Here is a 25,978-nt window from a genome sequence, read left to right on the forward strand (position 1 = left end):
TTAAAAGTAAATGGTAAGAAACCATTTGACATGCATTTGACAGCGAAACTGGTTTTTCAAGTATAATAATAGAATATCCCCTTTGCCTTCACCTCATTTAAGGAAAAAAAAAAGAGTGACCTGGAAACACTGTGAAACCACAGCGGCCTTCCTCTGGCTCGGGGTCGCTGTGTCCCTCCGCAGGGGGCGGGGGGTGCGGAACCGTTGCGGTTTTTCTCCACTAGATGGCGAGAAATACGCGAGAATAGGAACCCATACGCTGAGCCGGTCTGTACCACCACTATAGCCTTGTGAAATGGCGTCCTGATGAGATGGTGCTGAAGTTATTTGCCTCGTCACCAGTAGTCCAAAAATAATTGGACCCACAGGGGAGCTTAACTTTACCACACAGCGTTATTTGAAGGGCCTCATTACTTGATAATAGCTGCGCTGTCTGCGGCTAATTGCGAATGCGAAAGAAGTGACAGTTGAAAGTTCGCATATTCAACAGTTGACAGCTGATAAGTTTTGGCTGAGTGCGCAGCTTATTTTGAACAACAAGATAGTTTTCTGCACTGTTAGCTCACAGCCAGCCAGCGGAGACAACACCACAGCAGATAAGAGGACGTACTTCTCAAGCGGCACCCCAAACATTTTATACGAGCTATGTTTACTCCTCTCATCTGTTCACCGCCTCACTTGACTGAAACCGACGAAAGGCTTCACGGGAAATGTAGTTGTGACGTCGCTTCTTTCTATTAGCAGCGACGGAGCATGACTCTCGCTAGCACAATACAGTTCCCACAATCCACTGCGTTGTTGTTAGCGACCCCATCTTGTGTCCTCCTCATGAATATATATCAGTCGGGATTTGCGTAGGAGGTCGGCCGACGTTCATTTCATATTCTAGCACTGTATTTTGGACCAAATGGGACGCACAGTCACGTCTCCGCCCTGATCTGTCCCTGCACGCCCTGCCTCTTCCCAGCGAATTTAATCGGTAAAATGTTTTTTTTCTTTCGGAGCACCGGAGGAGACTCCGACAGGGAAAGGAAGGCAAGAAGTGAATGACTACTAGTGGAATAAGTCAGCAACACCGCCCAGTTGGCGGACATTTAGCACGGTGGGCACGTATTCAGGCTTTTAAATGTAGAGGTTGTAGGTGTAACGAAGTGCGCACCGTTATTTATTTAGAGTGGGGGACTTTTCATTGGCAGAGATGGAAAGTGTGCAGGCTCTCGCTGAGGATGGCGCGTCGGATGCAGGCGCGACCAAGTTAATGAAGAAGCCCAGCGGACTGTCTGTCGCCCGGGGGACTCCAGCGGATGATGGCGGTGGACATTTGGCACCCTCCCGCGTAGAGGCAAAGAACGGGAATAGCCTCTCTAATTCCTCCTCTACAGCGGGATCTAGTGCGTCAAATCGAAGTGTGGCGTCTAATGGCCGGGGCTCATCCAGCAACTCTAGCTCTCTCCTGTTGAGACGGAGGCGCTTGAAGAGGAACCTCTCCGCCGCAGCTGCAGCCACCGCCACCTCAGCTGTCACCGCCGCCTGCGGCGCCAAGATGAACTCGGCCCTGTCCTCTGCGTCTTTACATACCCGGAGTCTGGATAGGAAGACTCTGCTGAAGCACCGACAGAACATGCAGCTGCAGCCCGCAGATCGCGAGTGGGTGAGAGCAGATCTCCACCGGGGCTCCATACATGTCCACGACAGACTGACGCCCTCATATCCCAGGCCGGTCCTTTGCACTATGGACACCACAGCCGGCGAGGTGGCGCTCCGTCTGAGTAAACTCTGCAGTAAGTCGAGCTCCGTTATGCGCATTTTTTGTAAAGATAGCCCCAAGACTGACCAAAATGGCAACTGCAATGTGAAGTATGAATATAATGATAACCCATGCAAGGTGAATGAAGACTCAAGTATAAAATGCAACCACCTGAATCCCCTGGATTCCACAGAATTAAGGGACCATCCAAGCGACAGGTTGAGACTGCTGCTCATGGAGAATGCAGATGAGAGGCAAAAGCAACAGGACCTTGATGGAAAACTTTTCACCCCTGAATCAGAGTCACAAGACAATATAACCTGTTCACTATCAGATTTAAATTCTAACTCTAACATGGATACCCCCAATGACGATGACTCAGAACACAGGAACGGTGTGGATAGCTATGGATTAAATTCTGGCTCAGATGTGGAGAGCAGTGCATTTGATGACCTGAGCTCCGGGGCCCGGCTCAGCGAACACAGGGACTCCCTCAGTGATGACATGATCCTGGGCACAGAGGCATCCATCCTCAGCCCTACGTTTGATAGTGCCACGGAGGGCAACGATATGTATGGCAGCTCCTCGGACGAACTGGAGCTCGACTGCCCTGCGTCCAGCACGAACATAGACCCCATATCTCAGCATCACACCAATGGCATCACTGCTGTCTCTGCCAACTACAAGCAGTGCAGCATGGGACATTTAAATGACATGACAAACAATATGGGGCCAGATAGCAGACTCAACCTGCACAGTCTGGGCAGCCTGCCACCCAGCAGTAGTGCCGGCTCATTGTCAAGAGCCTGTTCTACAGGTAATACACCTGACATCCAACATCCAGACTGTGGCCAAGGTGTTGCAAAATCAGGGCTGGAAGAAGACCACAATGGAGATTCCTGTGATTCCAGCCCCACACTGTATGTGCAGCTGCATGGTGAAGCTGTCAGGAGGCTTAGCCCAGATGAGAGGCCTCTCCAGATCCAGAATGACTTTCTCTTTAAGCTTGGATTTAAGGACCCATGGAGAGTTCAAGAGGAAGGGCTTAACACAGAAATTGGCTCCTTGTTACGTTTCTATGCAGGTAAGTGAAATGATGCATTCAGATACAATCACATTCTTTCACTGTCAGTTTTCTGCTCTTTCTGGCACTCGCTGAGGCCATCTTTTTTTGCACACTCCACAATGTGGACTGCAGATCCATAGTGTTGTAGAGTCTGCATCCGGTTGTCAGCCCATGTATCACAGAATGAGACAGGTGCATTCATGCAGGTGGATATTATGACATTGTACTAATAGAGCAAAGCAACAATTCACTCCCCTTTTGGTTCCTGATATTATTTCCACACATTTTTTGTGAAGGCTGTCAGGGAAGGTGAGTGCAGCACGAGACTGATAAATGCAGCAGCAGAAAAGTCTGTGCTTTCCAGTGATGCTTTCACTGAGAGAGTGAGTTCATGGTTCAAAGGCTTCTGGTTTGCCAGATCTACCTTGCCTCAGGGGATTCCTTTAAATTTCCAGGTCTTTTTTTTTTTGGTTTTGTTTTTTTTTTTGTTTTGTTTGTTTCTTCCGGCCTTGACTGTCTTTGTTGGACTGTAGCAGCACACTGTGCTCCCATGGACACGCATGACATCGCTACAAAGCCATCGCTACAACTTATGGTGCTCAGACATGGGGCCCTTTCCGGCTTTTGCCCCATTATCATCCAAATGAAAAGGCTGAATGCCTTTGTGGTTGGATGGAGAGTAGGGGTGGGAGCGGTATGGTTGGGAGGACCATAAACCCTCTCTGTGGACTCAGTGAATTCTGGTCATTGAGATGCTGCACAGTGCCTGTCCTATTGGCATCCAGCGCGGCTTCTGTCACACTAACTAACTGCCTGCCAAGCTGGGTTAACGTGCTCCTCCAAAGCTCAGGAAGCCCTTTTCTTCACCACACCTCCACCACTTCTGCTGGTGCTGTCGCTGCTGAGGAAAGAGAAATAGGGGAGGCGGTGAAGCTGACTGTCTGGTGAGGACAGTTGATGAGAAACTGTTTGTTGGGTCTGAAGTATGGAAAAGAGACACTAACAGAGGCACTAACGCTCTGCAGCTTCCTGTCCCGAGAGGCTGTTGAACTAGAGGTCACTCAATACGAAATGACCACATGTGCTTCTGTTCACGTTCACAGTCACATGCGTCTCATAAGCTACTGTGCTCTTGAAATACTGGGTTGCTTGAGGTACTGCTAGAAGGAGGATTTCATTTAGATAGCATCATATGACAGGCTGTATGAGTACGCAGACTGGAGCTCATGTGGACAGATGTGCACTTAAGGAAAAAACAAGTGAATCCTACATGAGTCGGTGCAGTCAGCTGAGTTCAACCAGCAGTAGCAGCAGCAGCAGTGGCTAAAGGCGGGCAAAAGAAGCCCTGATGCCCCTCAGAGGGCGAAGCCTTCAGATCCCATGTGAAACAGCTTAACTGTGGTCACCTGAGTTCTCTCTCTCCAGCTCTACCCCCCTCCCCATGGCCAGTAACACCACTCAGCACGCAGGCTGCAGTCTGCACAAAAGACCTAATTCAGTCATTCAATCATTCAGCTACATGGAGAAGGACACTGAAGAGCACACACATGCACTGTAAGGGGAAAGTGAAGCTAACGCCGTTGTGACATGTCTGGCCTGTTCTGCTGCCGTTTCCTTACACAAGTGAAGCATGTGAGGAATGTACGCTGGCTCCTCTAGAATGTCAGGCACGTCTGCTGAGGAGGAAGTGGAGTGAGGGGGCTGGGCGGACGGGGCGTGCGAGGGGATGCCGTTCTGACACATGTTGAGCTGACTTTGAATGGTTGTCCTGCCCAGATAGTGGAGATAGGGCCAGCCTCAGCTGACTTGCTGGCTGACACTCAGGCGCAGCTGCCACAACTGTAGGCCTCAGTCACACTAAAGGCCTTTTTGTCTGCATGCCTGTGCATGCAGAGTGGCCTTTGATACAGGAAGTCCAGTATCTGAGCTCTGTTTTATTGCTCAGTTTCTCAGTGAGAGCACTGTGTTCTTTTAACAGCAGCCTAGATATTAAGTACACAAGCTGCCAATAAACTGTACTGTATCTTAAATAAGAGCGACAGATGAGGTACTCAGCACTCAGTGTGATTAGGGAAGTGGGAGAAAGATGGGCGAGGAGTTGCCATGGTGCATCTTGCCACATCCCTTGGACAATGCAGAGTCCAGTTTGACTTTGAAGGGGTCAGGTCACGCTTTGAGTACACAGGCTCTGCGGTGGCCAGATGAGAGAACTCACTTTGCCCTGCTAGAGATACACACACACACACATACACATGTACAGAAGGCCGTCTAGATCAAAGAGCCGCTGTCCTCTTTGGCAGGCTGACGAGTGATCCTTTCAGAGCTGCCCACACAGGAGCCTCTTGTAATGCCTAGCCAGCTTTATTGGAGTTTTGAGTACAAGGGAAAAAAAGTCAAAAACATACACAGACTCATATAATCAATACATGCACATTCTGTTGCTGACAAGCCCAAAATGCCAGAGCTCTAAATTAAAGTGCAGTTCCACAAGAGAGCTGAGTTTTTTGAGTTTTTCTAACTTACCCCAGGTCCCAGCCTTGATTTTAATTGCCCATTCAAGTAAACGTATAGAGTGCAGGTCAGTGTCGTACACTAACAGTGCTTCTGCTCGGAGGACAGGAGATCCTCGAGCCCTGCACGTAATGAAGCTGCCCCCTGCTTAGATGGCTCTGTTCCCTTACCCAGAGGTAGGTGTGTGTGTGTGTGTGTGTGTGTGTGTGTGTGTGTGTGTGTGTGTGTGTGTGTGTGTGTGTGTGTGTGTGTGTGTGTAGACTTGCAAGAAAAGGAAATGGCATACTGAACCCTAACACACACTGGCACAGGGTTTCCCTAGAGGCGCAGGACCCGGAGTTCTTAACCAAACCAACGCAGCACAGTAAATTATTTAGATTCATTAGCCTACTCAGCTTTGCAAACACTCTCATCCATGCACTTCAGCATACCCACTGCTATCTGTGAGCTCTCTACTTACGATATTAAAGTTGAAATGTTTGCTTTTTGAAAGTAGTTTCTTGTAAATCTAAAGTGGTGTTCAGATTTGGCCTGCTTTATGAGTGAAATTAATGACCACTGGCGAATACTGGCCTAGAAACTATCAAGCCATTAATTCCTTTCAGGTTCACACAGGTTTATAGCTCAAGCCTCTGTGAAACAAAGTCAGGGTCAATAACAGTTTCAGCATGCTGTGTCCAATTTTCAGGTAATTCCCATGTTGTTTTCAGTATAAGCCAGCAAGGTGAACTTGGCTGGAAGAATTGTTCATGCAGAACTAATAAAAGCAGAGATGTGTAGCGAAATGTTGAGCATAATTTTACACAACAAAGTTCTAATATGGACATGCTTACAAGTTTTTATGGCTTTGCTTTGTTACAGTTTCACCCTGTGTTGTTATCTGGATTAGTAATGGGAATTAATTCTCTCTTAAAAAAAAAAAAAATGTAGTCTAGCCTTTTTTATTACATGTTTCTAGAACAATGTTTTCTCTGCATGGGTTCTCAAAACAAATGGTAATTTCATGCTTATTTCCTTATTGGTATTGAGGTGCTTTTTTACAAAATTGAAATAATTATTAACGTTTTTTATCGCTTTGTGGTCCTTCTGCAACTCTGGTCGTAGCTAGACCTGGTTTAACTTTAAAGCACCTTTAAATGACAGATTATCATCTTTTTAAGAACCAAAACAATGTGCTCATACTGAAACTTGGAAGAACAAAATATCCTCTTAGATTGTGCTTCCTGTATTTATTCTCACTTTTTCACTTGTTGCTTATTTTTTTCAATAGATTCTGTCTTGTTTTCCACAAGAGCTGCTCGCTTCTCTCTCTTAATTTGTGGTCACGTGTAACAGATGTATACATGCACACATTTGGACTATAAAATAAACACAATATCAGTATTTGCCAATTGACATCATAGAAATCAAAATCTGTGCTCAATTTGAAGCTGTTTTTGAGGCTTTTTTTATGATAAAGGATTTTAATCCGTATTAGAAGAAATAAAATAAAAGCACTCAACTTGCAACCGAGGAAAAAAAAAATCTGAACATTGCACAAGTAACAGAAGCAGCTTGACGTCTACTGATATAATCATCTATATTCCATGTAGACACAAGATGTTAACATTTTAAGAAGAGAGTGATAGTTCAATTACTCTAAAAGCTTTGAGGAATCTCAAGTCAAAGCTGTATCTTTCCACTCTTACCTCAGACCCTCTCTGAGGAGGCAGCGGCTGGTGACGTGATGACTTAAAGGACTCTGCAGGGTTTAAAGGCTTAATGAAGCTCCCAGCTTTCTCCAGCAGGCTCTGTGGCAGCTATTTAAGCAGAGAACCGTTCACTCTGTCTTGTCTGTGCCACGTCGCTGTCTTTGTACAGTCAGCATGCCAGATTGCTCCCACACTCACTCTTGCATCTCTATGAAAACATTTTTCAAAGGCAGAAGGAGAACAGTCTGTGCGATTTTTTTTTTTTTTTTTTGGTCATCGTTTTGGTTTTTGTTTTTATGAACGGTCACTGGTTATCCTGGTAACAATATGAGGATCCCTGCCAGTGGATTCGTTTGAATGAATTTTGGTATTCAAATTGTCTTTTACTGGTCACCAGAGATTTAAGAATCACAATATTCCAAGTGTCAGTTTCATTTTAATCTACGGAACATGGCTTAGTTTACCACAACTACAGCATCTCCATGAATTCGAACACATGCGGGAGATCTTTGCCGAAGTGAGGCACTAGGCTGCCTCATCCTTTCTCACATCCATGTCCTCGCCTGATAGCTAATGGTCTTTCTAAATGGCCCATTGCTGAGTCATTATGTAATTGTGTAATCAGATTTCACACGTTCCAGAGCTCAAATCCAATACGTATGTGTCAGTGTGCGCTTAGGTTTTTTTTTTTTTGCGTTCGCTAGCGTATGTGTGTGCCCAAGATAAAAGCGAGCAATCGGTGAATAGATTTATGTATTTCATGTATTTTCACGTGCGAGCTCCACGTGTAGTAGTGGTCTTAAATGAAATGTGGCCATCCTTCCTCAGCGTTGAGCTGGGTGTGTGTGTGTGTCTCTGAGGATCCACACATGTGTCTACTGAGGCAGACATAGATGGGATGGTGGTGTCAGCTTGTAGCAGTTGAAGCCAAGGGAACTGTTTTGTGTCTAATATAGATTGCCTTCTTGGCTGACATCCTCCCACCCTCCTCTTCTCTCCTCTCGCGCCGAATCGTCCTCCCTCTCTCAATTTCTCTCATGATCGATCCCCCTCCCTCTCCTCTCGCTATCTTTCCTCGCATCTCCTCCTCCCTCACACCATCTGACAGTTTCCATTTATCTCCCCGTATTTCTTTATCCCTCCCTAGATTATTGCTTTTCGTACCAAGAATTACCGATCACCCTCTTAATTGTCTTTACAAAATATTAATAAGAGGCAAAAACGGAGCAGTTCAGGTCATTATTTCTGCAGGTCTAGTGCATTTAAAAGTGCTCTTTTTCCCTGTCCTCTCTGTATGTGCGTGTGCTTGCTTTGTTGTACAGCTGTGTTTAGTTCATGTCCCCTGTGAAAATAAGTAAAAAAGAAACAGAAGGGTATGCAATTGAAATTCTCATTGCTTTGTGGTCAGCAGCTAAATCTAGGCTGAACAGTGTCATGCTGATATGTCACTCCTGTCTGCCTGCCGGCACATTCTGAGATACAGAATAGGGAAGAGGGGTGTTCGGGAAGGGCAGCGGCTTTTCCTGCCCCGTGGGAGCAGCCCAGCCTCTCAGCTGTCTGTCAAACTGCCCTCGTTGAATCCTCCCCAGACACCTCCAAGGTTTGGAGTAGATGGAGTTCATGAGTAAAGGCAGGGAAGCATGGTTCCCCTTTCAGCGGGGTCACGGAGGAGGCCGACTGTCCCCGAGCTGAGCACCAGTCCTTGCCCTGACCACATGCATGGGGGTGGGGGGTGGGGGGGGATTAGAGGCAGGCCAGCAGGGGCTCACTTTCCACAGCTTTGATCAGCAGCAGCACAGCCTAATACCAGACAACATCTGCAACTCTCAGCATTAAAGAGGCCCAAAAATTCCGATTAGGGAGCACACAGGCTGCTTGCCTGCTAGTGTACAGGACAGAACTGTGTCAATTCCTGGATGGGAGGTTTTTAAATACCAACGCTCCAGTGGTGCTTACACTGATTTGTTTTACAAAGCCTGAGTCTCCAGAGAGGCTATTTCACTTTGTGTTTAAAATTTCAATTTCTTAGGATTTCATTTTCTTTTACTCACATTGCAAGTGGATAGGATCAGGTTAGGTTAGGTTTTGGGGGCAGCTGTTTGAGATGTTGTTTTCACAGAGACACCTTCCTGCCTCGCAGAAACAGAAAGCTAAATAGATGGGTTGTTTTGCAAATAATACTGTGTGAATGGAATTCAGACCTTTGCCAAACCATCCTTTGCTTGTGTCATTTGGACACCGCTAGATAAGGTATGTTTGGGTGGGACTGAGCTTGTTTCTACGGAATCTGATCTATTACAGGGGGTCAAAGTTGTTGATATGAAATGACCTAGTTTAAAGTTCATCTCTCTCAAAAAATGCTGAAGCACAAGAACAATACTTCCTCATTGGTGAGTGTTTCTTTTACGAGAAAGGCTTTGAAAGCAAAGCCACAGATGTACAGGAATAACTTTGCATAGTTGTATACTGCACAACACTGTGGTTAATGTAGACGACCCACACTTTGATCCTGGAGGTATATCCACAGCACATCATTGTAGATGCTGCAGTTCCAAACATTTATTACCTTTTCAGCATTATCTCACTCTGAGTCACCTGTTTAAATGCTACACCTGTACAGTCTAATGCAGGACAGAAGACCTGCAATAAATCCCTTTCTTAGTAAGTAGCAATATAACTTTATAATATAACCTTATAATAATAACACAATATAAAAATATTTAATTATAAGTAAAAATTATGTGTAGTTTTTTTTTTTTTTAGAATTATTACCCACCTCAGTTTTCCTCATTTTCACACTGCATTTCAGTTTCATTGAGCTTATTATTTTGGTTTTCAGCTTTAATATTACTGTAACTTTGATTCCTAATAGCATTGTTTACAGCTGGCGGAGGCATTCTGGAAATAAGCTCTAAAAGCCCCCCTGTACACTGCCTGCCCAGCACTCAACAGCAGAGAGACAAAATTAGTGACTAGCTTATGAACACATTAGAGCATTTAACAGCTAAAGGTACATATCTTTCCCTCAGGAGGAGGTGGAGACCAAAACCAGAACTAGCATTCATCAGGTGACCAGAGACATGACTCTTAATTGACTTAATTAATGTTAATATTGCCTGAAATCTGCTATATGTGTAAATAGGCAACTGTGTACTAATATAATACATAAATAATATGTCAGTGTTGTGTTCCTAGCCCCCCAAAAAATAATTTTTTACAGGTTTAAAATGTCAAAAGCAACAATGAAGAGGAATGACCCTTTAAGAAATTTATATTATTACAAAATGATTATTATTACAGATTAATATCCAGCCTTCCCAAAACCTGAACACATATATATCAAAAGCGAAACATCTTTTTATAACATCTATTTATTGCAAGACTATTAAATTGGATTGCATTCAGTTACAGAGGTGTGCTCCATAAACAGATAAGTCAGTGCATGTAGGTGCAGTGCGTCTGAGATCTGTGAAGCTGAAAGTCCGGTTCTCAGCAAAACGAGACTGTGTAGACATCACTGCATGTGCAGCCGGTCTCAATCATTAACATGGCAATTTGCTTGTCGCTTGCTGTGCGGTTTGATAATCACCCAGGCCATGGAAAAAAAAGTGGAGCTGTCACCTGCTGCACCAGGAAGTTATTCTCACTTTCCCTCCCTACACCCTCCTTCTTTGCATTTTTTAAAATTCTGTTTTCTCTTGCACATGCTTGTGTTTTGCGGGCCAGTCTTATTTTATTTCTTGTTCCTGTTTCGTTTGTGGTGTCTTTCTCATGAATACAGTTGTTTTATGAACACTCATTCGGCTACCACCTAGTTCTTTTCTAGCTCACGCTGTTTCTCAGTCCCTCTGGTTAAAGACTTCCCCTCTTTAATTCTTTTTTTTCTCACTATTTCTCTCCCCCTCTCTCTCCCTCTCTCTCTCTCTCTCTCTCTCTTTCTCTCTTTCACTGCCCTAGCACCCCTTTACCCTCCTCCCACTCTCTCAGTGCCACTGTGTTCACATGGCCCCTGCATGTGACATGAAGCTGAGCCAAAACACCCCGGATGCCCGCTTCAGCCCTCCACTGTTCCAGACCTTGTTAAATTTTAAACAAAACAAAAGAAAAGGAAAAGGGGGAGGGGGGAGAAGGAGAAGAAAGAGAAAAGTGAGCACGTGGGGCCAGGGGAATGTGCAACAACATCACAATCTCATTCATTCACTCGTCCCGTCCCTGCGCATCATCAGGAGAGAGCAGCCCTTTAATTCTTGCTCTCTCTCACCCCCCTTCAACTGTTCTTGTGTGAAAGCCTTCCTCTCTGTCTCTCCCTCCTTTCTCTCAGCACTGAACTGGACTGATTGTAGCTTTAACCACAGATCTGGGGTCTGATTACTTTGTGGGCTGTCCTTCTGTGAGATTAAAGAACAACTGACTCTGTAGCTGCTGTCTTCATGGACAGCTTCCTTCTCTGTTACCCCATGGCTACTGCTGACCATCAGATGCAGTTTTAATACTTGATGGAAAGGGAGAATAGCTGGACCAGAGATAATAACAGTCACTGTTTATCTTTTATTATTGCTTGTCTTCTTCCCTTGTCCTTATTACTCTGCTCCTTTTTCACTATCAAAGGAATACCACAACATGGCGGCTTTTAATATAAAATCTCCTAACAACTTGGATGCCTGCAACATCCCAGTGGCTCGCTGCCAGATTTAGCTAAGCTATCGGAGTCCTTCATAGCTTCTGATAATGAATGGCGTTAGAGGTTAAGTGCAAACAATAACAAACGATTATCTGTGTGTCTGTGGTCCACCCTCAGGGAAAACTTGGAACTGAAAGTCATTTGACTGTCTTTCGTTGTGGATTACCAGCTAATAATTCCAATCACCGTCACCACACACTGCTCATTTAAAGACAGTTTCCTGGCATCATGCATAATGCATTATGACGGCTGTGACACCAGATTTGTTGGCGAGCTGCAGCCAACAGCATTCATTGTGACAGAACTGTTGTTCTCTGTTATTCAAAGAGATTAAGTTTCTTTTTAGTTGGGATAGCTGATTAGACTTAGACTTTAGAGAAAGTGTGAGTTTAATGAGTTAGAAAGTGTGATATCAAACGGCACAAATACTTCACTTTCATAGCCTCGTATATGAACAAAACAAGTTCAGACAGGAGCCTCAAGGAGGCTACAATTTTCGGTCCGCCCAGCACAACGTTCGTCCCACTGATCACACACACACACACACACACACACACACACACACACACACACACACACACACACACACACACACACACACACCTCATGATATTACAGTACAGTACACTGCTCTGGTATTCACCCAGTCTCTTGCTCAGTGCTGCATGTATGAAAATGTTGCTGCCGCCTACTTAAATCTGCTTCTCTGTACTCAGGAATCTGTTCTACTTGTTGATTGGTAGCACATGCTCAGTGCACACACAGTAGGTAAAAATCACATCTGCCAGGTCATATTTTCAAAACATACATTGTTTTAGTTTTTTTTTTTTTTTATACAACACAAAAATGTATGCTTACTCGGTAGGTTGTGTGTCCAAATTTTAATAATGCCAGTCATGCAGGTAACATAATTGGAAATGAATGTGTATCGAAAGCACCTAAGAAATTCCACCACAGTAAGAAAGAGAGATAAGATTTATCTAAGACATGTGACCCTGCTGCTTCTGCTCACTTGTTATGCCCTCATAATAATGAATTAGATGTCATGATTGACTGACTGCCATGGACACACACACACACACAACCCTCTTCATAACATAAAGTATGTGAGTACATTAGTGGTAGTTCAGCAGTTAAATGCTGTTATTGCAATTCTGATGCTCCTGCAATTGTAATTGTACTTATTCTTTCATAATTGTACTTATTACTTATTATCATTTTAGCTTTGTGATGCAGTATGAATCCTTTTCTTTCTTCTTGGTTCTCAGGGTTGCAAAAAAGGAAGATAATGCACATTTTGCACAGTTCATACATTAGGAAGGAGATGGTATATGCTATGGAAAAAATTTGCAAATGTCATAGAATTCACATCTCACCCAGTGCTGACACACAAACAGTCTACCTGATTATCTGTTGCAGTTTTGCTCTTTTGTGACCTTTTAAATTTTCTCCCTTTAATGGGCATCCAGGCTTGCCTTTAGCCTGGGATAGTGGAATTGTTGCAATATCTCCATTAAAAAACATTATTGCTTAGTTTTGAGGGTCACAAATAAGATTAAACCTTTTAACTGAATTAGCGATATACTGAAATTAAACAAGATGAGAATCACTGGAGGACACAGAAATATAGAGGGTAATTCGTAGCATAGTTGTTGCTTTCTTTTTTTCTAAAAGAGGATTTATGATGTTGATATTGAGAAGGAGACACTTTTGGCTCAAGGCAATATTGACCATGACTATGATCTTGTGAAAAGAGCCACGAGAGAGGGAGAGAGCGAGGAGCTGACAATGTCAGGCTCTGAATGTAAAATGTCCTCACTTCATTTCTGTCAGCGACAGGCATTATTAATGCAGTGGTACAAATGAACAGGGAAACCCAGAGCGACAAACAGGCGGGAGTCCCTGCAAGCTAATTAATCACTGACATACACATTACACAGACACACACACAAACATATGCGTGCGGATCCAATGCGCACTCCACCACAATCAACTCTAACCTTTTGAGCGACATCAAACCTGCACTTGCTTACCAATTAGTGCTCTCATCTCGCTTCTGTAGCCTCCGTATCAGAGGGAGGTGTTGTCAGCCTGCTCCTTTATCGCTGCTCCCCTTCATCCCTGGCTCTCACATTTCACCCTCCCTGGATGCTCTTCCCAGGGGGGTTTGAATGCCAGGTGGGTAAACCTAAACCTCTGTGTCTGGGAGGGGGGGGGGGGGGGGGGGGGGTTATTGTACTGGTGCTTAAGATGACAACACCTCACTCCTCACTCTCTTTAAGCCACCCCATACACTATAAGGTGCTGCACTTTATCAAGGCTCTATAGAGTGCTGCAGAGACAGGCTGCTGCTGTACACAGACCATTAGCAACTCCTGAGTGACAGAGTGCGGAGGCTGAAGTGACACAGTGACGCTGCTGATGAGCAACTGGTGTCCTGAACCACGAGATAGTGTGTGTGTGTGTGTTGGTGTGAGAAACCTCTTGCAGGATTCGGGTTAATCTTAAAAATGTGTACAGCAGGATAATCTGATCATCTTTTCCTTATTGTGGATAACTCACTTTTTTTGCACTGTAGATGAATTGATTGTAATTCCTCCCATATGAGAAGCTAGATTCAACAAATGTTTGGTATTTTTCTTTAAATGGCCACTTCACCAATTTTACATACCAAGGTTAGTTTACTTGTCAGTAGTTCTACTAGTTCTCACAGTGAAAATAGCTATAGAAGTTCTTCTGTGTCTCTGGACAGAGCTTTCCATCATCTGAAATAAATAATAAGCGATGCCATCAGGGTTGTTTTGGCTTTGGCTTTTATATTACTCTTTTATAACAGAAAGTCTGCATTATTGCACACTAACCTTTTTAACCCACACTAACAGCTGTGAGTGCACATGTTGTATTGGCATGTGACAAGTAATCTTTACAAACCGAGGGCGTGGACTTTGATAGATATGGCTTTTTATCAGGCAGGGGAAGTCTAACACTATCAGGTTGCATAATGGGAAACATAGGATCCAGCATTTTTGGAACTTGAGCCATACAAGGAACTAAAACTCAGGCCTCTGCTGCACTGATTTCGATTGTTCTTTCTCCCTCAAGTGCCCCAACTTTAGGGTGGTACAATACTAAATCGTTGTACTACCGCTTTAATTAATAACACAAATGAAAATCAGACTTATTTTCTGTTTATCTGTAAATTGATTAATTGACTTATTGTTTCAGCACTAAAGTGGAGTTGCGGTGACCCATTAAAAATATGTGTAGATCATTAGTAGCCCATGTTTTTCATCTGTGCCCCATATGCTGTGAAGTCTGTATGTCATGTTACATCGGTGAAGCTTTATGTTACATACAGCATAATGGAGCTCATTGTGGGGATGTAAGCCTCAGTTCATACCCTGCTTAAAATCTCCTCTACAATCTATTTGAATATTGTCATACAGTGTTTGTTGGCTTCTGGAATTTTCTTTAATTGCATCTTTACAATATGCTGCAACTTGCCTTTGTGTCATTGTGCATGCAATGCCTGTGTGCAAACCTGATTATGTGTCCTCATGTGTTAGTGAGAGAGCTGTAAGTTTGAAGGGGAGTGCTGCATCATTCATGAGTGTGTGCCACCCTGTGCCTGGACTGCAGTGACCCATAGCTGTCAACGCTGTATCCTTGAGCGTGATGGCACAGGCTGTGCTGAGGACACACTGCAAGGACCGCTGGCATGTGGAGGGCGGTGGGTGGGGCTAGGGGATGGGTGTGCCAGTCAGGGGCCGCAGAGGAAGCTGTGAATGCAGAGGAGGGCAGAACAAGACACTAATATTAATGTAGTACATTATCTGGCCCTCTTTGTTTGTTCTCTTTTTGTTTCTCTTCCTCTTTGGGAGAGGTCAGATAGAATTATCAGCTACAGAGCAGCTACCCCCGAGCCTCAGTGTGCTACCTCAGGACATTTAAATGGGATGGACCCTGTACTGACATATTTTGAAAGAGGGCTGGGGTTTTGTGAGAAGGAAACAAAGAGAGGTGAGGACATGAGAAAGCTGGGCCAGAAACGATGCAAGGATGGATGTATAAAACCACTCAGACTTGAAATCTGAACAGAGGAAATGGGTAAAGGAATCAAGAGTTAGAGAGTCGGTAATAGAGGAAGATAAGTAGGAAAAACTAAGACATTTCAGTTCAGCTGAGAGCTTCCTTTCCCTCTGAAACATTAAAATATGCACACACACATAGCTAGAACCTGTCCGGTTATAACCTGCGTGTGTGTGTGTGTGTGTGTGTGAGCAAGCAAGACAGAGACACATTATATAACCCAGCACCATGGCTCTCCTGCCAACTTACTATCACACAACAGTAACTCAGTTCACACACGTGTGCAGGCTTGCTTTATTTTGTGTGGAAGTGCAGCCGCCCGTTTGTTTCTCACGCATTCATGACCTGTTGGTTATTCATTATTTCCCAACATAGAATAGTCATCCTCTTCCACACCAGTGAGCAAGTTTATCATGCATTTTAAGTCAGTCTACATGGAACAGCATTACATAAACACTTGGTGGGTTTGACGGAGAATACATCTGACCTTTTGCTTGCAAGATATTGCACTCACCGTAGCTGACTGAGATCATCAAAGTCTTTTCCGAGTTGTTAACTTAAAAAAGAAAACAAATGATAAGCATTAAATTAGCGTGACACTAGGTGATGTAAGTTCATGTCAGAAAGCTCGCTTGGTTCCGCATTGTCAGTAAACAGACCTTGCTGTTCTCATCTTTATCATCTCTGCCGATGAAGAAATGGTTTTGCTTTTGTTTAAAGGAATTTGCCAGTACAGGACGTATGTATGCGCGCTTTCTTTTTTTTAAAGGGTAATTCTGGTCATTCACAACAGATTTTTTACAGTTTTGGCCAAAATTTCTATCAATTATGTCACTCAGTTCATTTCTGAGATTAGTAAAAAACAAGAATCACAAGCAGTGTGATGATCATTCAGGTTTTAAAGTTATTATGCTTCGGATTTCAGTTGTGGGTGATTTGGCAGCAGCAGTTTGCAGGAGGTAATGCTAAGGACGTCGTAATAAACTCAAGTTCTGGAGCTCATATCGAAATGACACGTTTATTGATCACTGGGGGTAGGAAACACTTTTAGCAGCTACACTGTCAGAAATACAACACAGCAACACAAGCAGCTCACACAGCTTGTGTTTCTTCATAAATCATTGTAGTCATACTTGTACCGTCATAAATGTGTTTCCTCTTTAAAATGACTGGGAACGGCTGGTTCTGCTCTTCCAGATGATGTCATTATGTGACACATGAGCATGCACGCAGATTACTTGCAGTGTGCACATGCACCAGCTCTTGTCTCCTAAATTTAGTCTAGTATCAGGTTGCATTGTTTCCCGTGAATCCCCTTGTGCAGGTGCACACCACTGGAATCCAATGTGGGAATTGCAGACTCTGCCAGTGACAATGCCAGATATTATACAGAGAGGTACCTAATGAGAGCAAATATGTTTAATGGCTGTAGCAGGTTATATACCAGCCATAAATGACATTACATTGGGTTTAATGTAAAGACAGTTTTAAGTGTCATAACTTTAAGCAAAACCCACAGGCTTACTTGGAAGATCAACAAAGGCAAAAAGTAAAATAAATACCTAAACGGTTCTTTCGTGTATTGTATTCATCCATTATCATTCACAGTCTGACTTTTTGGTTCATCTTTGGCTTTTTGCTCTTGCTGTAGTTTTGCATGCGCACAATTTACATGCCTTATCATAACCGATAAAAGTGATGGCCAAGGCTACAACAATAAGATCCAAACTGTATTTATCTGTTAATTTCCATCCATGATTTTAAGCAGTTGTACAATTTCAAATTTTGTCATCCCAAGAGAATGCGGTGTCTGTGTTTTGTCCGTTTTGTGCCACTCATAATGCTGAGGTTTACAGCCGACTGAGATTAGCTCAGATAGCCTTGTAGCACTTTCCTCTCGTGAGTCTTTCTGCCTGAGGTGACAGGATATGCCTGTGGCTAATTTCTTTTCTGTCTGTTTATAAGTTTATTTATCTGTCTATATCTGCCTTCTCTATTTCAATCACCTCTGCTTGGCCTCATATTGTTTTCTTTTACCGTTCAACCCTATATGTCGATCTCTCTTCATTTCGGTTCCCCTCTTTCTTTCTATAGACCAGCCTAACACCCAGTATTCACACTTGTACTGCAACATGCAACTATGGACCCTCATTATTTTTTTCCCCCTGTGCTTTTATTTATTTATTATTACATTTATTATTATTATATACACACTCACTCAGAAACATACTAAATAATTCATTTGGGAGCTCTGCACACTTTCATAGCCTCACAGTCGTACTCACATTGTGTTCAATTAATTTATAGCAAACGCTCCCACACACACACACACACTCACACATATTGTACGCATGAGCAAATCACCACGGTGACAATATTTGCATTCGCTTACACACAAACAAGGGGGTGAAAACAATCCCCAGAGCTTTTATGTGTGTGTCTGTGTACTCTGAGCTAGCTGATCAGTGGGCTCGTGTTTTCCAATGTAAGGTTTCGTAACACACACTCATTACATAACAGCAGCAGGAGTGGAGCTGGGAAGAGAGGGAGAGGAGAGGGGGAGCACACATCTATGTACGTCAGCATCCGACCATTCCACCAACTGAGGGAATCACTCGGGAAAATTTTTTCACACACTGATGAGAACACCTACAATTCGAAGCACCCAAAACACAATTCTCCTCTCTGTCCGGTGCATCAGTTTCTATTTTTAGGCGCATATTGATTTGAATGACATGATGAAGCATGTTCACAGTGCAGTGGGTAGCGTGAAGGACGGTGCTACTGCTGATGAAAATGCTGTTATTTCCTTCACTTAAGGGCTCATAAGTCATTTATTTAAAAATTCATAGCTGCAAAACGTGATTTACTAACTTCTTATGGGGCCATTGTAGCTCCTCATTCCAGCTGTCAGGCTGGTCAGACTTTTCATTGCATATTTACACATCATTTGCATCTGTTTCTGCTTCTGCCCATAGACAGATTTGCATCAGGTTAAGATGGCCTGTGAAGATCTGAAGTGGACTGAGTGTCTGCTGCCGTGCTTTAAGTCATGATAGGAATTAAAAATGCAGAAGAGCAACTGAGTGTCCAATCAGGTCAAATTCAAGAAAAAAAAAAATGAGAGAGAGATAATTCAGCATTACAGAGCACACTACAAATCCTCCTTCAGGTCATCCCTGTGCCATTATGCATCCCCACACTGCCCCTACAGGCAGTGGATGGTAATAACACTGACCTGATAACTGGCTTTGTACAATGCCTTTAATAGCAGAGGGCTGTTTAGTTCCCTTCTCCCCAGGGGCAAAGGGTAATAATGGTTTGATGGGGAAGATATTGCAGGCTGTGACCTCATTTGGATTCAGGATGTGTTTCAGGATGTGGACTGAAAGAGGAGGTTTTGTATAGTGTCTGCGTGTGTGTTTCTGTGTGATTGTGTCCTTCCTGGTGACATGTTTAAGACAGATGAGCAATCAGAATTTAAGGGCATCCATCAAACTATTAATTATCCACGTCGCCCTCTCTCCGGGAATGGAGGGACGTCTCGTGGTCACCAGGGCCATGGCAACATATTTTCCCGGAGCCTCCCAGGGCCAAAGAGCCCTGCTCCTTAATGCTACATCACCAGCTGAGAGCAGTGCACCTCAGCCAGCTGAGCTATTTAAGCTGAAGGATGTTCAGTGTCTGACAATAAACAGGAGCATGAGGCAGAGTGTCACTCAGCTTTTACTAGAGGGACTGGAGGCACTCCTCAGCACTCTCTTGAGAACAAGAAAAAAAAAAGTGCACACACACACAGACAGCCTGTCAGCTTATGAATTATTGGTGGATATTGTTCTAGTATTTTCCAGACAGTTGCTATTCTGTACTGTAACTGTCTACTTTCCTATTTTTTTTAATTGTAAACATTCACAGATGTGGCTTAATTCATCTAAAATGCATAACAATCTAATCATGTTTAATTGTTTTATTAATTAAAGAGATAATGAAAGTGAGCTGCAACATGGATGATTAAATAAATACTCATCTAGCTAATCAACTGCTTGTGGCGCTGTCCAAACACTGCAGAGTTTACAGATGTTTATCATGATTTCACTGTTGAATGCGCTTTTGAGTTGACTTTGCATAAATATACTGTAGTTATTACAGACTCAGTGCAATTAGGTTATTTTGTTAGAACTATATATATATATATATATATATATATATATATATATATATATATATATATATATATATATACACTATAAAACTTAAAATTTTTATAGTTCATCATGAGAAGGAAATTCTTCTGACATTTTAAAACCAAAAATGTGAAACTCATTGTGGTGCTACAGGAGATGCCATTAGGCTTCATCATCTGGAGACCATAGATGTCTGTACAGAGTGTCATGGTAAACCGTCTCATATATCAAAGTCCTTGTTTGATATTTTGACTGCTGATCATGTTGTTTAACGTAGCCTGCTTTGCAGTCAAAATGTTAAAACTTAAACTTAAACTTAAACTTAAACTTAATATTTTTAAAATGTGAAGACGGCGTGGCAACCGAGTGTATTTATGATGAACACAGTTCAAAGTAAGAACACGCAGACACATGTAGGCCCATGTGCAAACGCAGTGTCACACAGAGATAATGCATGAGCATCTCACTTATTTCCCATGCAAACACGTACCTCATCTTCTTATCACTTTTACACAAAGGACAGCTTGACACATTTCACACATCACCACCTCCTCAGTCCCAGAGGGGGAGACAGCCCCTGATACCTCTATATATTTATGTGAGAACATGTGGGAACTTTTATAGATGATGTTTGTGGCAATAAGAAGCTACTAATTAAGGATTCCTCCACCGTTGAACGTTCACACTTCAGAATGTGCATCGCTGTGAAAGGCGCAGAGAGGTAAAGAGTAATGTGAGGAAAAATGTGGAACGCTTAGGTGAGTGCGGCGAGCGGCCTGTCACCTGCGATGGCCTTCGCGACGCCACCTTCCAGCAAGGCTCGTCAGCTGCTGCCCGAGCAAACAGTTGGCTTAACACGGCCTGTCACTTTGGATCAGAGTAATCACCTCAAGTCATCCACCGAGATGAGAAATACAGGGAGGAGAGATGGAGAAACAAATAAAGGAGTGCAGCGATTTAGGCAAAGAGGCATATCTGATCAGATGTGGGAGGCACATCCTTCCATTGCCTGTGAACACACACCTTTAAGTAGATGCATGTTGACATTGTGTGTGCGCATGTGTGTTGTGTATGTGTTTTGTAACAGAAGGACAGTGCCGCTATTTGTGTCACAGAGTAACAGCTGGCCTCACTCTGTCTTACGTCTGTTTCTATGTCGCTTCTCCACCAAAGAGATGCTTTCTTTGTAGTTTGATCTTTAATAAGAGTTGGGATAAATTTAAAATATCACACTGAAAAATGAAATAGTGGAGCTATAAGAACCCGATATAGGCTTAAAAGCGTTTATAGGTCCTAGAGTCTTGCCATCCGGTACATCACATCTGTCACCGCCTATAGAATAAGCAAGTGCGCTCCTACGCATGCTCACACTCCACTGTGACTTATGTGGGTCATCGATGCCCTACGGTACGGCATGCCCAGTCCTGTAGTGAAGGTGTGCTGATGTCAGGTTGCATTTAGCTGGGCAGGATGATTAACCGGGGATGCATCCTGGTTATTACTGAGAAGATCCAGAGGAATGAAACGTTAATCTGTAAAATGGGAGATGGATGGAGAGAGGTCAGCCTTGGGTGCTGATGACTAACAATGATGGGGCAGCAGGGCATCTGGGAAGCAGCTTTGAAGGCTGATAGTGGAAAGATTAGCTCAGAATATTTCATTATGCAACCAGAAGTTGTTTCCTTCACGGCTGTCTTTGGAAAAATACACCCATATATACATATTAATATTCAGAGAGCGCTGGATGCTCACTGTCAGTAGCAGCTGTTACACATCTGCATGCTCACTCTTGAATAATACAATAATGTGTGTTTCACAGGCAGTCCTAAATTGAACTGAAAATGCATAGTGCAAGTTCCTCACTATTACAGGAAAGCACTCCCATGTATTGTTATAAGAGGACACTGAAATTGTCTCTTGGGTGTGTCATTATATCATTTTAGCATTTCGAAAGTTTCCCACCTTGTCGATGCAACGGATCACAGATCAGATCCGTAGGAAACAAGGCGCATAGTAGCATGAATTCAGATAATTTCCCAGGCTAACAGAGGTGCCACACAAGTTCATCAAAGTCTTGTGAGAGTAAATTGTGAGACTAGTTTTCAGCATTGACGGTGCGATTGGTAATGTAGAGCGCTTGCTTATTGGTCCTGTAGAAGTTTGTGTGTGTGTGTATGCGTGTGTGTTTGAGCAATAGGGGTGCACAGACGGGGGTATCGGAGCCCAGTGTGGAGGGGAAACTGTCTTTTCCTGAGCCTGAGGAAAAAGGAAGGAAGCCCTCTCCAGTAACCAACACACACGAACAGTAGTACTCGTGCTCCTACATGCAGTAGGTCTAGGAATAGACTAAGACTTCTGCACATGAACACACCCACCTTGCAGGACCTGTCTATTATTTTTAAATTCACATCTTATGCATCGCCCATAGATTATGGGATGACCACCATGACTAACCTCATCGTTGCTCGAAATATTTCTAGTGTAGGTGGCCAGTGGTTTATACATTTGGAATACAGCAACTGTCTCTTACTACTTCCTTCCCCTACTGTAAGGTTACCAAGAGACCCTGCATGTCTCTGGTCCACCCCTGTAAACAGGATGCTCACGTGGGAGTCCCACCCATCTCCCTGCTTCCTCCTTCTGTGTATTCCCATGGTCGCAGTGAAGCATTCGCCTCCATCCATCCAGCCATCCCACATCCATGTGAGAATGGTTGTAAACTGCGACATCCTTGCGGGAGCAGCTTTCAAACTTCTCTTATAACAAAAGCGGCCCACTCAAGCTGTCTGTATTGTTCTCCCCCTGAAAAATCTCTTGCTGTTTCTGGTCCATCAACATTCAGGGGCGACAATTAGATGGATGCACATATGGAGATGGTTAATCACTGTCACTGTGTTTCTGCGTGCGTGTGTGTGTGGATGTCAGCAAGGGGAAGAGTAGGAAGAGGAGTAGTGTGCGTGTTTGTGCATATGCTTGTGTGGGAGTTGCGTTCCAACAAAAGGCCTAAAAATAGTAAGAATATGCCCATGTGACATATTGAGGCTAAAAGCTTGTGAATAATTTGTCTAATGCAACACATACCCCCTTCCTGAGCTCAGTCATGAAAATATGCTCCTGCTGATTACCTCTGCCAGCCAGTGAAGTTGGAAGGGGGTGACCAGTCTGTTCAGCCATCCCAGTTGGTTTGCCTGTCTGTTAGCAAGCTATAATTTAGTGGACAGACGGCTCCAATGCCTAAGGATTACTTGATTAAATTTTGGTGGTAGGGATTTGGAATTTAAGATTTAAGTGTACCTATCATTCTGCATTCATTTTTTCCCTTCTTTTATTTAGCTCTAAAGCAATATTAGTAGCAGTTCATGAACTTAAACCAAGGAAACATTATTATTATTATTATTACATATTAACAAGTCAATATTTTATGTATATGTATATATTTAAGTTATTTTTAGGTATATGCTGGTTAATGTTTCCTTATACTCATACTTTCAGTTTGCCTCCTTATCTACTGGTCCTTATCATTCCCTTCCACATGTTTATTCTTTCAGTCCCCAGTCCCCAGTTTAACTCAATTATCTTGACCACTTCTTTGGAAGTGAAGACGAATGAGGACACCTGATATATTTGTCCGCTGCACTGTAAAACTATTTGTGTGTACAACTAGGTGCTACGATTGCCACATGGTATCTTGTCTCAACCAGCTGACATGTAATCTTACACCAGTGATAAAGTTGCTGCGTGAAATGTCATTATAATCCATAGGAATGATGGTCAAAACTATGAAAATAAGACCCAGGCTGTTAACAAAAATAACAGGCTCTTTCTTTAAGCCATTTCCTCCACTCTCCCTCCTTCCCAAAACTATCTACCACAGAACTATGTGGCATTTTGGTTCCCAGTCAGCATCTGTACCACTGTGTACATATACTCACAATAATACAAATGCCCAGTTATTTAATCGCATTTCCTGTGGAGTGGATGGTAATGATGACCCTTTTAAAGAGAGATAAAACCTGCGGTTTTATTCACTTCCTGCACACTCCACTTGTTTCAGAAGTGCAGTTAAATGAGTGTGGAGATCAATAGGGAAGAGAAGGGGAAGCAGAACAGAGAGGGGACAGTTTGGGGTTTTTGGAGGCAGTTCAAGTAAGACACAATAAAACAGCCAGCAGCTTCCAGTGACTTCTAATTTTCAGTCCCAAAGGTTGACAGTTTTACAGATTTGCTTTTTTTATGGAGATGACGTCTAGTAATATTTTCTGATGTCTCCAATTTGGAGATGTTACAAGATCTCTTTATTCAGATATTTAGTTGTATTTGTTAACAATATAATCCAAAATGGGATTTTGGCAGAATTTTACACATTAACATGTAAATACAGTGCAATAACAAAAAAATTTAAATATTACTGATGTCTGTTATATCCTGATACCTCATTAACATGTATTTATCCATATTTATCTCTAGATAATGATTGCCAGGCTTTGATTACTGCTGTGAAGTCAAGGCTGAGTGCCAGAGAACATCTATCTATTTTATATATCTATTTTATAGATGGCTTCATGGCTTTGTGCACAATGTGACGTGCATTTGTTATTACGGGACCATATTTAAGCTGGCATTGCATGGCAGGTGTGTAAATAGGAAGGCACACACCTTTATCTCCAGAACCGCCCACTTGTGTTAAAGCAGTTTATACAAAAATTGAGGTGTTTTCTTTTCCCCAGTGTTATTAAACAAAATATCCAATGTAATATCTGGAGTTTACCACGAAATTTTAAAGCTAGATTGCAGCATCATGTAATGTTTTGCATGCTGTTGGGAGGGTCTTAAACATTTAACGACGTGTGCGGGAAAACTGTGGCATCAAACTCACACTTTTTTTCAGAAAACTACATAAGTAAGAAGAATGCTGACAGCATGAATTGCTGCACAGGCTGCATCATTATGCTTTCTACAGTTGTTCGGAGGCTGCATGCCCATTGGTTGTGTATGATAGTCTCTGCTGTTCAAGCATACCAAGACAGCTCACCCTTGTAGTCAAACATAGCTCCTAATCAACATTAACAATAGTGTGCTATGTTACACACTCAGCATTTAGTCAAAGCAAATATCCTTTTGCAAACTAGGCTATTGATTGTGCTGTGAACACAAGATTAGCTTGTAGCACAGAGGAAAGGTCAGAGCTCTGTGACTGTGCTGATTTAAAAAAATATATATTTGCCAAAGTTTGTAGAAAATTCTGCCTCTCGAAAGGTGAATTCAGTTGTGTACATGTTGGTAAAAATCATTATTATAAAATATGTATGCATTGTCATGACCTCAGATTTAGCCACATCAGCGCAGATAAGCAGACCTCTGGTCAGAATGTTATTAAACTCTGCTGAGTGTGTGGGATCGGAGCGGTTTGCAGTACAGTACTTCACTGCGTTAGGCGTACAGTTGGCATGTAAAAGACCTGAATTATTTAAAGCCAAGAGAGCGTGTGCAAGTTCGCACTTGCTTACCCCACTGACTCCTTCTTCCTCTGTTTAACTCGCGTCCACCCCCCCAGCCAGCTTCACTCTGTGTGTTTGTAGTAAAGTGAAATACGTGTGAAATAGGCAGTGTAAGAAGGATGCAGCTAGTTTACAGCAGGCCACAGTACAAGAGACATTTTCTAAGGCCATCTGTCGCATGGAAAGGAAAACTTCGTAAACCAAGCCATGAATCTTCTGGCCGAATGGAAAAACAGCGAGGTTAAACATGCTGCGAGCAAAAAAAAAAAAAAACACAACACTATAGATAGAATGGAAAAACCGAAAGCCAGGCAGCCACACAGATAGAAGAGAAATGACGGGGGGTGGGGGGACAGTGCATGCCAGCCCGGGGAGGTTTTTGCGGAGGTGGAGGTAGACAGAAAGCAGGTGGATGTTTAGACAGAAAGATAAGACAGCCTGGCTGACAGAACGCCTGATAAGCAGCCTGACTGTCAGGTTTGGCAGGCTGGCGGTGAAGCAAGAGAACAGG

The 25,978-nt window shown here is 43.1% G+C and overlaps 1 protein-coding gene across 1 annotated transcript in view; it reads left to right on the plus strand.

Moving 5' to 3' along the window:
* The first annotated feature begins 919 nt into the window (after positions 1-919).
* Positions 920-25,978, plus strand: part of phlpp1 (PH domain and leucine rich repeat protein phosphatase 1) — a 41,905-nt gene continuing 16,846 nt past the window's right edge. The window contains exon 1 of the mRNA XM_041055455.1: positions 920-2,831. Within this exon, the coding sequence (XP_040911389.1) occupies positions 1,199-2,831 (1,633 nt within the window). The 5' untranslated portion in view covers positions 920-1,198. The remainder of the gene's footprint in view (positions 2,832-25,978) is intronic.

The sequence above is a fragment of the Toxotes jaculatrix genome, chromosome 14 (assembly GCF_017976425.1).
Source record: "Toxotes jaculatrix isolate fToxJac2 chromosome 14, fToxJac2.pri, whole genome shotgun sequence".
Taxonomy (NCBI): Eukaryota; Metazoa; Chordata; class Actinopteri; family Toxotidae; genus Toxotes; species Toxotes jaculatrix.